General features: G+C 34.2%; 2 protein-coding genes across 2 annotated transcripts; one reads left to right on the forward strand and one right to left on the reverse strand.

The window, feature by feature from the left end:
- The first annotated feature begins 2,300 nt into the window (after window positions 1–2,300).
- LOC107017159 (monothiol glutaredoxin-S6-like) lies at window positions 2,301–3,133 on the forward strand. The gene has a single exon (XM_015217435.2). It carries the CDS (start codon window positions 2,452–2,454, stop codon window positions 2,758–2,760), a length of 309 nt encoding a protein of 102 aa, XP_015072921.1. The 5' UTR covers window positions 2,301–2,451; the 3' UTR covers window positions 2,761–3,133.
- Window positions 3,134–5,889: 2,756 nt separating this feature from the next.
- LOC107017855 (4-alpha-glucanotransferase, chloroplastic/amyloplastic) lies at window positions 5,890–13,175 on the reverse strand. Its single transcript, XM_015218134.2, has 17 exons — window positions 12,690–13,175; window positions 11,661–11,723; window positions 10,961–11,049; window positions 10,783–10,843; window positions 10,393–10,471; window positions 9,973–10,109; window positions 9,724–9,882; window positions 9,545–9,621; window positions 9,185–9,324; window positions 9,069–9,100; window positions 8,913–8,987; window positions 8,302–8,374; window positions 8,113–8,201; window positions 7,964–8,008; window positions 7,725–7,877; window positions 6,698–6,868; window positions 5,890–6,227 (listed from the first exon to the last, which is right to left on the reverse strand). The coding sequence occupies exons 1-16, from the start codon at window positions 13,029–13,031 to the stop codon at window positions 6,764–6,766; spliced, it is 1,719 nt and encodes a 572-aa protein (XP_015073620.1). The 5' UTR covers window positions 13,032–13,175; the 3' UTR covers window positions 5,890–6,227; window positions 6,698–6,763.
- Window positions 13,176–16,364: the final 3,189 nt, after the last annotated feature.

Consider the following 16,364-nt stretch of genomic DNA (forward strand, 5'->3'; position numbering starts at 1 on the left):
TGTGTTTTAGTGGGTACAACCAAGTGTATTTTGTAAAATCATCCACAAAACAAATATAATAGCGAAAACCAGCAAATGAAGGAACAGCAGTAGGACCCCATAGGTCAGAATGAATAAGTTGAAAAGGTGCAGTTGTACGCTTCTCAGATAAAGTAAAAGGTAATTTATGAGATTTAGCAATTGAACAGGAGTCACAATTGTTTACATGAATGGAAGAAAAACCTAATTGAGACATTAAAGAATTTATTATTTGAGTAGACGGGTGACCCAGACGACTGTGCCACAACAGACTGTGGCCATCAGCCGAAAGAGCCACCGGAGCCACAGGAACGCTTTCTGAAACTGGGTGGGCAGACGAACTTGTGCCAGGAAGAACGTACAGACCATGCTCACAGGGGCCCTGAAAAATCACCCTCTTGGTAGTATTGTCTAGGATCTGAAAATCATTAGAGGTGAACAAGAGTGAGCAATTATTGTCTTTTGTGAATTGGTGAACTGAAAGGAGATTGGATTTAATAGAAGGGACGTGGGTAAGGTTACCTAGGTGAAAGATAGCGGTGGGGGTTTTAATGGTACCCGTGCCAGTGTGAGAAATATTAAGGGACTCACCGTTGCCAACAGTAATACCATTGGAGCCATGATATGGATTTGGAGCGTTAAGCTTGGATAGATCAGAAGTAACGTGCATGTTGGCCCCAGTATCCAACAGCCATTCAGAGGAAGGGCCGGCTTGAGATGCATAATTGGCACGGTTATCACTATTTCGGCTCTCCTCATACCGAAACCAGCAACGAACAGCGGTGTGTCCTGTTTTCTGACAGATTTGACAAGTTGGACGATCCCGCTCGTAAGTGCCCTGCCCGCCGCTGGAAGATGACTGCCCGCCGCTGCCGAAGGAGTGCAGGCTGTTGTTGCTGCCGTGCTGCTGACCGTCGTACGGCGGACGACTGCCCTGCCGACCGCCGCGCCCGCGGCCTCCGCTGTTTCTGCCGTAGCCGCCGCGGCTCCCCTGCCGGCCGCCACCACGCCCCCCGCGATAGTTCTGGCTTGCGGTGAGGGCGGTGGCCGGCTCCATAACAGCGGCTTCTCGGAGAAGAAGTTTGCTCTCCAGATCCACGTTGATTTCTTCACTTTTTAGCCACGAGGAGAGAGTAGCCAGGTCAACGGGCGTTGGACTGATGCGAACCGCCTGTTTAATGGAGGAGTAAGCTGATGGGAGCCCCCGAACGACGCACATGACGAGATCTTTTTCGGGAATGATTTCGTTCACGGTGTCGAGGGCTGTGATGATGGTGGAGACCTCGTCTAAATACTCCGCCATAGTTTTCGTGCCTTTGGTAATTGTGTGGAGACGATCACGCAATTGAAAAATATGAGAGTGGGAAATTGATGCATAGCGTGTTGCGAGGGCCGTCCACAGGGCTGAAGCAGTTGTGTAGGATCGGACGTGTTTCTGAACCGTGGGAGAGATGACCGCAATCAAACATGATCGGATCTGGCCATCCACGGCTTTCCAGGCGGCATGGGCCGGATTGGTTTTTTCTGATTTGTCCGTGGCGGTGATGACTGCCGGCGGCGGTTCTGTGCTTCCATCGACGTATTTGAGAAGGTAATTGGCCTCAAGGGCTGTAAGAACGGTGATTTTCCATGTAGGGTAATTTATGTCTGATAATTTTTCGGGAATCAGAGCATGAAGATGCCTGAGAAGGAGTTTAACGCCAGAAGGAAGTGAATCGAGAGGATCCACCTCGGTTGTCATGGCTGCCGCCGCCCAAGAGAAGAGAGGGAACGATCGGTGCCCTAAAGAGAGAAAAAACCTAGAGAAAAGAAGATCTAGGTTTTCTGGCTCTTGATACCATGAAGGAATATTGATTGTATTGAAGTGTTAACCTAATAAGGGAATACATGGGAGATATATATAGGAGATATAGGAAGGAGTACTAATCCTAATAGGACTAGGATTAAGGAGTACTAATCCTAATATGACTAGGATTAGTACACAGTAAATACTAATATTATTTAATACTATTATTTAATACTATCTGTTATTAAAAAATATTTTTCATGTGGTCTCACACACTTCAATAACTATTGATAGATGTCGATAAATTGTCAAATATAGTACACAAATCTTATGCTCGAATAATCCAGTACAATTATTTGGTACATTTAAAGCAACAAATTAAATCTTTGAGGAATATTTAAAAGATAAACAAAATCCCCCTTTTCTTATCTATCAGTTTGACAAATCAAGTCATGCCTCTATAATCTCAAAATCAAGAATAATGTTATAGATACCCTTACTTTATTTTACTGTCCAAGACTAATACTGCTATATAACACCATGCAAATTGAGGTCTTAATTTAACTAAACCCTCAAACTACAATACTATTATTTCCACAAGCTCTAAATAAAACTATAGTTATTGTATTATTTTACTATATCAAAAGATGGATATAGTGCATAGATTAGGAGAAGAAAGCCCAGTGGTGATATTTAGCAAGAGTAATTGTTGCATGTCTCACAGTATCGAAACCCTAATTCGTAATTTTGGGGCGAATCCAATGGTGTATAAGCTTGATGAAATTGAGAAAGGCAAGAAGATGGAGAAAGCTTTGATTGAAATGGGTTGCAATCCTAGTACCCCAGCTATATTTATTGGGAAGGAATTTGTTGGTGGTTCTGATGAAGTAATGAGTCTCAATGTTAAAGGCAAGTTGAAGGAATTGCTCATTAAGGCTAATGCTATTTGGGTATAGACTAAAACTATATATATGACCCACCCACCCCACTTTGCTCAAACTCTTTATGAAAAATGTTGTTAGTTGCATTAATGTTCGTATCTTTTTTTTAAAATACACTATTTTTAAAGGATTTGATCTAATACGAAGTACTTCAACATTATTGAAGAGTAGGTCCAATATAGGATTATGTATGTGAGTATGCATGTATGAGTGCTTACATGCAGCTAGAAATGTACTGTTGTTTTGTTGTTGTTTTTTCAGTACTATTTGTTGTCTCTCTCTTCTTCTTTTTTTTTAACTTTTAGTGTACTAAATAATGGGGGAGGTGGGGGCTCCTTAAAAATTATGTGATATATATTGATCAACTAATAGATAATGTTTACATTTACCATGCAAAAATTCCAAAAGGATGGTCTTTTATTCCTTAGAAAGATGTGATAAAGACCTAAATAATGTCTATTTTTATCATGCATACATGATAAACTGAAATCTTTCAGATCTTATATTATTCTTAGATAATTTGTAAATATGTAACTTGATATTATTGTTATTTAGTTCTTTAAAAAAAAAATAATAAGAGGAGGATCTCCATACTTACTACATATCGCTTGTGGAATACACAGAATAAAGCACTCATTATGTTTAGAAAAAACTCATTATATGCAACGTTAGATTTGTCCAACTTATCTACTTACTATATTAATTTGCTTATAGTTATCGACATTTAACTTTACATGCAATTGATGAAGTTATTATATTCTTAAAAAGAATACAAAAGGCTATAAATATCATAAGTATTATTTCATGTATCCCAATTATGTGATACACTTTCTTTTTTAGTCAATTTCAAATATTATTTTTTTGGAATTTATACCACTAGACGGTGAGAAAACCTCAACAGAGATAAGTACAAGCAATAGAGGGCAAGATCTTACCTTTCCAATTCTAATGAGGTACGAAACCTCTACTTAATTAACCCGCATGAAGAAAATAAGAGCTAGAGAGAACTAAGTATCCTATGATCATCATCGCGTTTATAATACACTATGACAGTACAAATGAGGATATTTAAGTAGTACAAAAAATATAAAAAGCCTAGATGAGATTTGAGTAATTAAACTCAAACTTCGTTTTACAAAAATATGAACTAAAAAAGATAGATTGCTCTTCTAAAGTAACATGGACTGTTTTCCTCTTCAAATTTGTCTAACAATACTTGATAGTTCAACAATTCTTCTTAGATTTATTGGATCTTGTTAAAGTTATTGACAATATCATATGATTTTGCTTTGCCGGAAGTAGCTCGATAGTTGTCTTGGAACAAACTCCTCAGTCTTATCCCAGCAATTTTTTCTTCCATGCTTCAATTTGTTGTTGCGTTGTTGACTAGGAGAAAATTATCTCCATCCCTAGTTGAATTTGCAAAAAAAGTAATTCAAACATATCCTCTTCTCGACATTCCTCAATGTTGTTCTCATCTTGTATGTTAGAAAATCTATTTGTGGAGAAAGAACTATACTACCAACATGTTGTAGTTGTTTGTTTGAGAAGTCAACCTTAAGCTCTTTGTCACTAACTGAATTTTTTTGAACATTAGTACCTATTAAATTAAAACCAATTGTCGCCCTATATGTAATGGGGATGAACCACTGGTAATGTCACTACCCATAGGCACAAACATTGGTGCTTCGGCGCTCAATTTTCTTTTACCCTATCGGCCCATCGACTCTCACTTGTAACACCTTTTTGCCTACTAGAAGTGATGATCAAATTATTTTTACAAGTAACTTGGGAGATTGAAACAATTGGTCTAAATCATGAGAGTTAAACATATTCACGTTACTTGCATTATCTTTCGATTTTATATATTTTTTTTTGGATCATTAGTCGACAATCAGCATCTTCATGACCTTGGTGCTTACAATAGGTACAATACAAAGGAAGATTATCAAACACAACATGTTGATAGTGTTCAATGAGCTTATCACATTGTTCATCCAAAAAAAGCAGTATCCTTTCTTGTTTTGAATGTTTGTCCATAAGATCAAGAATGACCTTAAATCTAGTTGTGCTAGGTCTCGTCCTATCTTGAGTGGCTTTATCTATGGTTACTGGCTTACTAATAGCTGATGCGATGGATAACAAAGGTCTTCGACCAAAAAGATTTGGCGGCAGATTGCCAAAGCTTTTGAAGTTTCTTTCTTAGGATTAAAATTTTGTGTCCATGAAAAGTTACGGATCAGATGTTATTCCCCATTAAATTGAAGATAACCAAAGTGTTTTGGAAGAACTGAGCAAAAATCTTCATAAAGATCACAATGAATTAAAAGATGTCATGCTACAAGCGAGCCAATTATTAAATTGACTTATTTTAGGTGTTTTTAAGCAGCTTTGAAGTGTTTGCGTAAAGTTAAAAAGTGCTTACAAACACTTTTAATTTAAAGTCAAAATAACAAATATAAGCCAAAAGTCATAAGTTAGAAATCCTAACTTATGACTTATAAATCATAAGCCAAAAGTCAATCCAAACAGACACTAAACAACGTCCTTTGATGACCAACTGTTTTGGAATTAATTTTCTCAGTTCCTGTAAGCTTAAGCTTCATGATCACGACTTGATGAAGTCCCTCTTCAATGACATACTCATCTAAATTACTTAAACGTAAATCCTTTGTGTATTAATTAAATAGGTTTCAAGATTGTTTTGGTCAGTGCCGTAGGATCATAATTCATCAGAGACGCATAGTTTTGTTAAGGTTTGACTCTCCCACAATTTGAGACCGAGGAGAGGCAGCGGCAAACTTTTAAATGAAATGCTCATACATACACTTCAATAGTTTTAAAGTTTTGAGATGTACAAGAATTATTAAGACATGTTTCACATAATTTCTTTTGAGTAAGCTACTCTAAAGTTACTTTTATTTTTATTATATTATTGAAAACGTAATGAGCTTACACCATTCTCAGAAAGACATACGTACACTGTCAAATTGGCATGTAAAGCATAAATGTAAATATTGTTATGCTATCTAGTAGAACTGGACATAAACTTTTCATATGACTAATATATTCCAGGCCATTATCAGGTCAAGGTTAAAGATACTTAAAATCTAAATGAGTGAGCATTCATATATTTCTTGAAGATAGACGGAACAAGAAGGAATTTTTCATGTTATTTCGACCAAATAGTAAATACAAAAACATGCATTATTTATTTTTAGGTCAGTTGACATTCAAACTATGAAGTGTTTCTGCATAAATATGGAAAGGCTCTAGCATTTGTAGTTTATACCGGCTAATGTAGAATAATAGAATCCAAAGCACGCGTTTTAGCTTTCCTTGTCTGCTTCCCCAGTGAGCGTTAAGTTCAGAAAAATGAAACCGCAGGCGTTCCTTTGCAGCAATTAGGTGAACTGTGGCAGGAAAACCTTGTTTCGATCGTTTATGCTCTCAGCAATTTGTGTCCCAAGCCTGACAACGTCCTGCAGGTACGAAAATATCATCTTGAGAAACTCAAATATTGCAGTTAGCAGCATTGCCAACAAAGGCGAATCCAGAATTTGAAGTTTATGAGTTCCTATAACGATTTCAAGTTAATACTCCTTCCGTTCACTTTTACTTGTCAACTATATATATTAAAAATAAATTTAACTTTTACTCCATTTTAGTATATCAAGAAGAGAAAAACTTTTCTGGTTTTACCTATTAACTACTCATTCAAAATCATTTCTCAAGTCAATTAAAGATTATACATCAATTAATATGGACATTGTGGTAAAATATGCATTTCATTTATTATTTCTTAAGAATCCTTTATGGACTAGTAAAAGTGAATGGAGGGAATACAATGATAATAACTTATTTCACAGTCAAATATTTATAAATATTTTATGAATTTCTTAATATAAATACAGGGTTTGAGTAAAAACTATTGGGTTCATGTGAATCGTACCTTACACCCTAGGTCCTCCCCTCCACTGATTCCCAGGTGCCATAACATGTTAATCATCATTCATCATCACAACCGCCCATAAGTTGCAAGTATATCTCTTAGCTTTTTTGCTTCTGCATCCAGGCTGTCAAAGCTAGTTGAACTAGGTATCCTCCAACTCCAGTTTCCAAACTGCAATTAGGGGAAAGATAAGAAAACAAAAACGATGTCAGAGAGGATTCAAGAGAAACTGAAAGATTGTAAAGGACTCACTTTGTTTGATGTGTTAGATGAAATAATCATATTGGTATAAATTTTGGTATTGCTTTATCCACTTTTTGGTTTGTAGTTTGACTAATGCATGGGCAGTTCTCATATAAATTAACACACCCATTGGATTATTATTTTTGGACCCGACGTAACATGGAATAACTATGCATGGATGAAACACCAAAAGATAAAAATACCTTTTATATTTCCTCAAATCCATCAACACCCTTCCAACTTTATTAAGTTTTAAGAGATCAACCGATATCTTAACAATTTACCCTATATATTCATTTCTAGTACAAAGAATGAAATGCCCAACAATAATTAAGCTATGTATTACAATCTTGCATAACTTGTTTCTATCCCAAACGACTCCCAACATCATTTAGTTCCACTACATAGTAACACCAGTATATTGAAGTGATTGCTATATACTATCATAATTCAGATGATATTGGGAAGGAAAGGAGATTCAACATTGAAGGAAATAGTATTTTGGTCCAAAGCTGAAAATTTCAAAAGCGTCAATAGAATGAGAAGCTACCAGATGCCACAAATTTGCACATAATCAGTTAAGAATCTCTACTTGTCTCGGCTAACCAAACAACAAAAACAGGAAGATAACTTCAGACATGCATCCAACAGAGTCGACAGTTAACAGAAGGTTTAGAGTGCTAATCTAGCTTCAATACAAACCAAACTCTACCAACGCCCAGCTTATAAGCAAAAACGATCAAGCATTGGTCACTCACTATTCACTCTGTAGAAGCAGATTTACCTGAGTTGCTGGAATGTTCATTCTGGAATCACTCCCAAGCCCAAGAACATCCTGCATCGGTATAATTGCAATACGGGCTACAGAAGAAACTGCACCTTCGATCAAGCCCCATGATATATCCTCTTCCTCAATATTTGATAAATACTTTAGTACCTAATACAACAGATTCATGTTCATTGTCATCTCACGTTATATTTATAGCAACAAAAAAAATGGTTTAGTCAATAAATCATACTAACATTGGATTTCTCTTCCTGTGGCAAAGTATCCCACCAACCTCGGATCTAAAACATGCAAACACAAGAAAATGCTTACAAATGTTGGATATGGAGTAGTTATAATAGGGAGAAAGGGACACAATAAATCAAGATCAAGCACTGAAGATTACTGTATCATTGTCATGTGTTCCAGTATACACTACTTGGTTCTGCTCATGATTGTGAGGTAAATGAGGGTTTTCAGCATCACTGCCAAATGCTAAACGACACAATAAAGAACAAATTTTTACCAAGAATGCCAGATAAATTCAACGCTACTTTCTGCAAACATTTTATAAGTACGGCAGAGGATATAATACCAAACTGGAGTACAGCCATTCCAGGTGCCTCAATGGACTTTCTTAGCTGAACAACGTCCTCGGTAATTACTCCCTGTCATTTAGCATTACAAGATATGAGAAGATACAACAATTAATCTATAAAACGACATAAACAAATCAAAAATTCCCTTCTACCTATACGCTAATCAAACTTAAAGAGTACAAGCTAGTCTCATCAATACATAATTAATAGAGAAATAGAGAAAAATCTACTAGTATGCTTAGATGAAGCCAAAGGAAAGAAAATAATGATGAAAGATAAACGGCTAAAATGTGTTATGCTTGCTTGCACACAAAAACAGGTTTTTAGATCTACTGTCAAACTATTGCTTTTGACCAGTACAACCAGAAATTGCGTAACAAATGGTACCTTCTATCTTCTCTAAAGGCATTATCTTTCACTTCCTACAAGAGAAAGTTATTGGTAGAGTCCAACCATTTGAATGTCTACCAAACCACAAAACAATGCTCCGGGGAGACATTAAAGAAGATATTTCTTGTTTATTGGTTGGACCGTTAAGCAGACATCAAGACAACATCAGAAATTTCAGAGAGAAAACATGTTGTATCTATGCTCTGCTAACACATACCAAGTCTTCTGCTATAATATTGATCTTCCCAACAGCTTGTAAGATAGCATCAAACAAAGGTTTTCCAGGTCCCACCTAAGTCATTACATAATAAAACAATGAGATAGTTTTTGAGGTTAAGATTCAAAACATGAAAGAAATATGAAGAGATCTGACCTTCCACCGTCCCAGAATTGCAATTTTTTCCTCTGCAAGTATGGATTATAAAAACTACATGAGTGACCAATTGATACAAAGTTACATATAAGCCTGTAAAAAACCACATCCGTTACCAGAGGGAACAGCCCAAAATCCAGCAAATCCTCTAAAGTGATCTATCCTAAATTCATCAAAAAGATCCATTGCACGTTGAATTCGGCGTACCCACCATGAAAATCCATCCTTCTCCATGTCTTTCCAATCATAGAGAGGGCTTTTTAGCAAAAACAATCACAGTAAGTAGTGGATAGCACAACAATTGTCAGTTTAACATTGAACCTAGAAATGATCTACCAGTAACCTAAAACGACAAGTGTTCACAAAGTATGTCTTCTAAAAGCAATAACTAGATATGGATACTTCTGTACTCAAGTATATATTATTCAGATAAAGGAAATATCTGTTCAACAATCTAGTGTCTGAATAACACTTACCTGCCCCATAGTTGACCAGTTTCACTAAAGGCGTCTGGAGGAACACCACTAACTATAAGGGGGAAACCTTTCCTATTCTGCCACAGAGATAGATGGTTTATACAGATTAGAAAGCTTTAAAAGTAAGTGAGGGTAATTCACCCAACTTATTTACTGTCAAGGTTCATGGAGATGCTAACCAGCAAAAATTGTTTCTTGTTGGCCCAAACATCAGCACTGTGATATCCAACATATATTGGCATGTCTCCCATTATACTGATCCCTTTGGATCGTGCATAGTCACGAACTTTTTTCCATTGTCGTTGGAACAAGAACTGTTGTGCAATGAATATGTCAATCTGTTCCAGGTAACATTAGATCATGTTCAATGGTTGCCCAATTTCAAGGACCCAACTTTGGTCAGCATTCAAATTTTAAAGAGGTCTTACAAAATCCTTTTCACTTTGATAAACTTCTTCTAGAGCTCCAAGATGGCGATTTTTCAATGGTTCAGGCCAATCATACCAGCTAATAGTGTTTACAGAGTTGTCTATGGCAGCAAAATAAGCAGCATCCTCCAGCCAACCTGTATTTTTCTTGAATAAATTATGTTTAACAATAGCAGGTGTTAACAGAACCATTTTTTGCAATTATTAACAAGTCCCCACATTTTCTGACTTCTTTTTTCATTTCAAAGTGAATATATCAGCTATTCATAACAAGTGTGTTACAGAGCATTCTCTATTCATATGCTATCAGCAATTATCCTTCGCAAATGTGTGATTAAGGAGTTATCATGGTTTGGCAGGCCATGGTTACCCTTTTTCTATTGTTCACCTTAATCAAGAAATGAAGTAAGTTTATCTTACTCGAAATATTTGGATCCCGACGAAATTTCTCGAGCTGGTCTTTCAGTTCCCCTTCACTGGAGAGAAGCCTCTTTGCTGCCTAAAAATGATTTAGCAGAAAATTACCCTTAATATCATATGAGCTATCAATTCTTGAAGTGAAAAAAATTATTTATCTATAATGAGAATGAAAAAGGAGGTGGATAAAGCTCGAGTACAGAAGAACAAAATTTTGATAATTTGAAGCAGACATGTAAGGTAGTCGAAGAGAAAAGAGATATTTTTAAACCTCCTTTCTCATCTCCAAACACTCAAAACCATTCTCTTGAGAGCATTTTCCAACCCTTTTTGGTTGTATAAAGTTCATGTTATATTAAAAGAACTAGCAACAAGTATCTGCTCATTGTTTACCTTGGTTATTAAAGGATCTTTTATCTCAGATATAGTCGAGTAATTGACACGATCTGTAGGTCTTCAGAACAATGAAACATACCAAACAATAAAAATGGGTTGTCAAGTAATGTTCCTAGAATTTCTCTGTCCAGAAACACTAATGAATTGTAAGGAAAATGTTATAAAAGTGGCTCACAGTGGCTCCGGAAGCTCCTCCTTTTTCAGTAAACCATCATCAACAAGCTCTTCAAGAGAAATCAGAAGTGTGTTACCACAATTTGCATCCTGAAAGCAACCATTGATAAACTGTCATTTCAATGTTGTAAAGATTAACAAGATGATCGTTTCAAGATCACTACAGCATTAACAAAAAGGTAATGATCTATGTCATTGTCCGTATGAAAATTTAATCAAATAAATTATGTTGCAAAGAGAAGGAACCCAATATAACATGAATCAAAACAACACAAAATCTCAAAATTGTACCTCATGAAATGTGCATATTCAAGCAGTTCACATTGCAGCAATTTGATTGAAATACGCCCTCTGTTTCAATTTGTTTGTTTTACTTTCCTTTTGAATCTGTTTCAAAAAGAATGACTCTTTCCTTTTTTGGCAACTCTTTAATTTCAACTTTCCACATGGCATGTTTAATACCACAAAATTAAAGGACGTTATGTTACACTCGACATAGCTTTAGTTTAACACCACAAAATTCAAAAATCTTTTTACTTTCTAAAATTATGTGCCAAATCAAAACTAGACAAATAAATTGAAACTGAGAGAGTAATTTTTAAAAGAAAAATTAAGCTTCTCCTGCTTTCAGTTGAATTTCTATGTCATGTAGAAAGGATGACCAAGTCACTTAAAAACATAAAAAGGAAAATTCATGTCACCTGTCCTGAATAGGGTGATCCATCTTCATTGCCTCTCTTTCCAGGTGGTACAAGTGGAAGAACCTGCAAACAAGGGCAGAAAGTCCTGTCGCCCTTTAGATTCCAATTACTCACAAAAAAAAGTTTGGACCAGCTTTGGTTCCATTGTTTGGATAAAGGGTAAGACTAGATCTTGATCTCAATTTTTAAGAGCAGACTATTGTATTCTTAAGTGAACCTTCAGAAGCATACCTACTACATCAATCAAGATACAACTATACAACAACCAATGCCTTTTTGAAGTTCCAGACCAAATAACTCGAGACAAGTTCATTGCAACTTTAAAAGGACAATCACAAGCAAACAAGAGAGTATAACTCTAGACAAAAAAAAAAAGCCAAATAAACAGAAGGTACTTTTCGAGCCTTTATTAGTTAGTTACAAGTCCTTACAAAATACAAACGAGGCATCGAACTTTTGTAGATTCCAACACCCAATATATATGAGTTGATGAAGTGCAAAACTGGGATGCCAAGATCCCTGGTATATGGATGCTCATTTTTATGAAAGCACTTGTATTCTTCTCTTTTTCTTACTTTTTTCTTATGATAAATAAGTAATCACAACTCCTAATTGTACTAGCTTTACAAAAAATTAGCCTCGCCATTCTTTTATTATCATATTTGTAATATTTCCACTAAAGACATAACCTTTATGCTTCTTGCTACCATAAAAAGAGGTAAGAAACCATTGCTATCCAGCATGGGAAAATTATCAGCTAAGTTGCTCAGACTCTTCACTTTTGACACCGCACCGGTGTCAGATTCTCAGTGTATTTTTGGAGAATGTAACAGGAACCAACATTTTTGAAGAAACTTTAGTAACATAGATAAGCATTTTTTTGTTAAATGACTTAATAGCTTTATAACTTTACTGTTGTGTTGATATTATATTACATGATGAAATCTTAAAAAGTTGCTATCTAAACATAAGAAGTTGCACATTCCCCAAATCTCTTAATTAATCGAAACAAAAGAAGAGCAATTGAACCTGCCAAAGGGAGCAACCAGCAAGATGAAGCCAATCAAGGAACTTAAAAGCCTCGGGGCCTAGGTCACCAATACCATAAGGTCCAGGAAACGAGGTAGGATGAAGCAAAATTCCAGCTCTTCTACGATCGTTTGGGTCTCGTTTTGGCAGCCAATTAGCATAATCAATCGGAAAATCCTCGCCTACAGCAGGAACAGCAGCGGTGCCATTTTGAAAGGAACTTTTCCGATCAAACATGAAAGTGGGTTTTGATAATTTTGGGAAGATAGTGTTTTTGGGAAATGGCAATTTGGGAGAAGATAAAGAAGAAGGTATTAGTGTGAAACAAGTGTGAATTGCCATTGATAATGAGAATAAGTGAGGATTGTTGAATGTTATTTCTTCATATTATTGATTTGGATTGAAGAAAATGGGAAGGAGCAAAGAGGAGTGGAGTAGGAAGTTGAGTAAGGTGTTGCGGTGGGGAGACAAGAGGCATGTGATACACCTCATAATGTCAATTCAATTTGATTTTACGTATTATTATTAATTTTTTTAAAACAAATTAAATTAATAATCAAATTAATAAAATATTTTCTAATGATTTGTTCCTTAATGTTTTGGTCTCGAAATTAATAAGAAAATACTTTATTAATAATACAAAGATTGTTAACACGTGCATTAATATCATATAATTGCCTTTTGAAACTTCTTTTTACATTTTCTTCATCATATTTTGGAAGGTATTCCTATAAATAAATCTTTTTTAAAAAAAAATTATAGAATGCATGCTCTTATTACATCAAATCAAAGAATTATTAAAAATTAATTTTTGCGTAAACAATACAAACACTAGATATTTAAATATTATTTTTATATATGCTGTCAAGCGATTTAAATGGTGTCAATTTAATGTGCGTAAAAATCAAATTGAAAAAAATTACTATCGGTTTATTGTTATCGAGTTATTGGGTTATTGAATTAACAAATTCTTAGTGATTTTATAAAAAAATAAATCATTGGATTATTGATTCAATTTTGATTTCTTAATGCAGAGTAATTATTGGATAAATTGATATTTCACTTACACGACATAATTTACTATTTTACTCGGACATAAATATTAAATATTATATAATCTCAATATCTTACTAGTTCTTCAGCCTTTAATTCACACTTTTAAGCCAAAACTTCACATAATACAAAATATTAAAAAATAAAGTAATAACTCTATTTTCCTTAATTTTATTTTTATAATTTTTTTTCATATCAGTTATTATTATTTTTATTTTATAAGTATTTATAAAGTTAAAATATTATTTTATTGCATTAAAATAATTAGAGACATAAATTGAAAAAATATACCAAATAAAGAACTAATAATACACAAAAATATGCACTCTACCAAAGGGTCCATTCCATATGTGTTGTCAATTATTAAATTCAATTGCATGTTTACAGTCTTCATTCGTCTAAAACTCTGCAGATTTGTTTGTCTCCCTCCAAATATGTCTGACAGTGACATTGATTGCTTTCGATAAAAATAATAGAGGATTTTTAATAATGGACCTAAGAGAATAACATTATATATTTTCCTATTCAAAAAGTTCGATAGAAATGAAGTAGTTTGTCTCCACTTCTACGTCTTGTTTTCTCCTTTTATTTGCTAATTCCATGCTTTGTTTTATACCATAGTTTTAATCAAAAATATTATATATTTTAAATACACGTGACTTGCTCATACTTGTTAAGTATTTTTGCTACACAACATCAGGTCAAATACAATCAATCTGTATCTTATATTTTTATTAGGTTAGCTGATTTGTTTTTATTCGTCATATCATTTTCAACAATTGAACAAAAAAAGTTGCAAGACTGGTATATACCATAAATAAAATTTCATTTCACAATTTTTTCTATCATACTATAGTTTATCAAGAAAATTAGAAAATACTCATTTATGTAATCAGTTGAAAGTTTGGCTCATTTATATCATTACTGTTAAAGAAAATACTCATTCATGCCATTATTTTTTAACGGTGATTTTGCAAAATTATTTTAACACGTGCCCAATTATAATTCGACCACGTCATAATTTTTTAAATAAAGCTACAAGCAAGGGGGGTTGGACCTTATCTTACCAATTCTAATGAGGTACAATACCTCTACTAATTAACCCGCATGAAGAAAATAAGAGCTAGAGAGAATTAAGTATTTTATAATCATCACAAATTTATAATACACTCGATAATGATATTACAAATAAGGATACTTAAGTAGTACAAAAGTATAAAAGCCGTGATGAGATTTGAGTAATTAAACTCAAACTTCGTTTTACACAAGTATGAACTGAAAAAGATAGATTGTCCTTCTAAAGTAACCTGGAGTGTTTTCCTCTTGTCTTCCTCTTCAAATATATCTAACAATATATATTTGATGGTTCATCAAATCTTCATAGATTTATTGGATCCCGTTAAAGTTGTTGACACTGTCATGTGATTCTGCTTTGTCAATCGCATCAATAGATGCCTTGGAACAAACTTCTCAGTCATCTTACCATCCCATTATTTTTTCTTCCATGCTTCTTTTTGTTGTTGTGTTGTTGCCTAGGAGAAATATCTGCTTCCCTAGCTGCATTTGCAAAACAATAATTCAAAATATCCTCTTCTTCACTTTCTTCAAAGGTGTCTTCATCTTGTATGTTAGCAAATCTATTTGTGGAGAAAGAACTATTACCAATATCTTGTGTTAGTGAAAACTTACAAGATACACTACACCATTTTAGGCTTAGGCCACACTAAATCTGAATAACGCTTTCAAAGTGTTGCCTAAAATGTTTTTGGGCACACTTTTACAGCGTAGCCAATATTTCTAATTTTTTGACACAATAATAGTATAGGCTACATTTTATAAGTGTTGTTATATTATGATATAATTAGCAATAACTATTTAAATATATAGTCACACTTTTAAAGTGTGCTATTTTTATAATTGAAAAAGCAATACATTACAAATGTAGACTTAATATTTTCACCAAAATATAATATCTCCTCTAAAATTTTCAACTCCCGCTCAAATATTTATTTAAAAAAGAAAATGTCATAAAACATAAAATCTTTCAACTTTTAGGTTTTTTTCCTATCAAAAAAAAATTATAATTTCTTGAAGAACAAAATTTGCTCCTAATATAAAATTTTCCCCAACTTTTAGGTCTTTGCTCCAAATTTAAGACTTTCCAAGGGCTCACAAATTAACAAGGTATTTCTTCATCAACACATAAACTAAAGATTTTTCACAAAGCAAAGTGAGAAATCGTCTGAAAATTTCGTTCATTACAATCAGACTACGATTCTCCTACAATCTAAAAAATTGCTCACCATGAATCGCTTGTCTAGTTGTTCTTGTTAGTTTGAAGAATAAAATTTTCTCCAAATCTGAATTTTTTTTTTGTTGTTCTAGTGTTGTTGATGAACATGATGTTGTAATATAGGGAAGCTATGCAATTTAGAAAGAATAAAAGGGTAGAATAGTCTTTTTACATAATGTTAGTTATAACAAATTATCCCTTTGTTAGTTAGATAAGTTGTTATTAGTTAGTTAATGTGATAAAGAGCTATATATAGCTCATTCATTGTACATGGACACACACAATTTTTCACTGAATAATACTACTCCTTCTTCTTCTTCTTAGCTGTT

Source organism: Solanum pennellii, chromosome 4 (genome assembly GCF_001406875.1).
Source record: "Solanum pennellii chromosome 4, SPENNV200".
NCBI lineage: Eukaryota > Viridiplantae > Streptophyta > Magnoliopsida > Solanales > Solanaceae > Solanum > Solanum pennellii.

Bases quoted from the DNA above. Each gene is read 5' to 3' on its own strand.
- LOC107017159 (XM_015217435.2), top strand. From the start codon at position 2,452: ATGGATATAGTGCATAGATTAGGAGAAGAAAGCCCAGTGGTGATATTT.
- LOC107017855 (XM_015218134.2), bottom strand. From the start codon at position 13,031: ATGGCAATTCACACTTGTTTCACACTAATACCTTCTTCTTTATCTTCT. The intron at 10,844-10,960 runs GTGAGCCACTTT...ATTGTTCTGAAG, and splicing joins GAGGAGCTTCCGGAGCCACT to ACCTACAGATCGTGTCAATT. The intron at 7,878-7,963 runs GTTAGTATGATT...CTGTTGTATTAG, and splicing joins CACAGGAAGAGAAATCCAAT to GTACTAAAGTATTTATCAAA.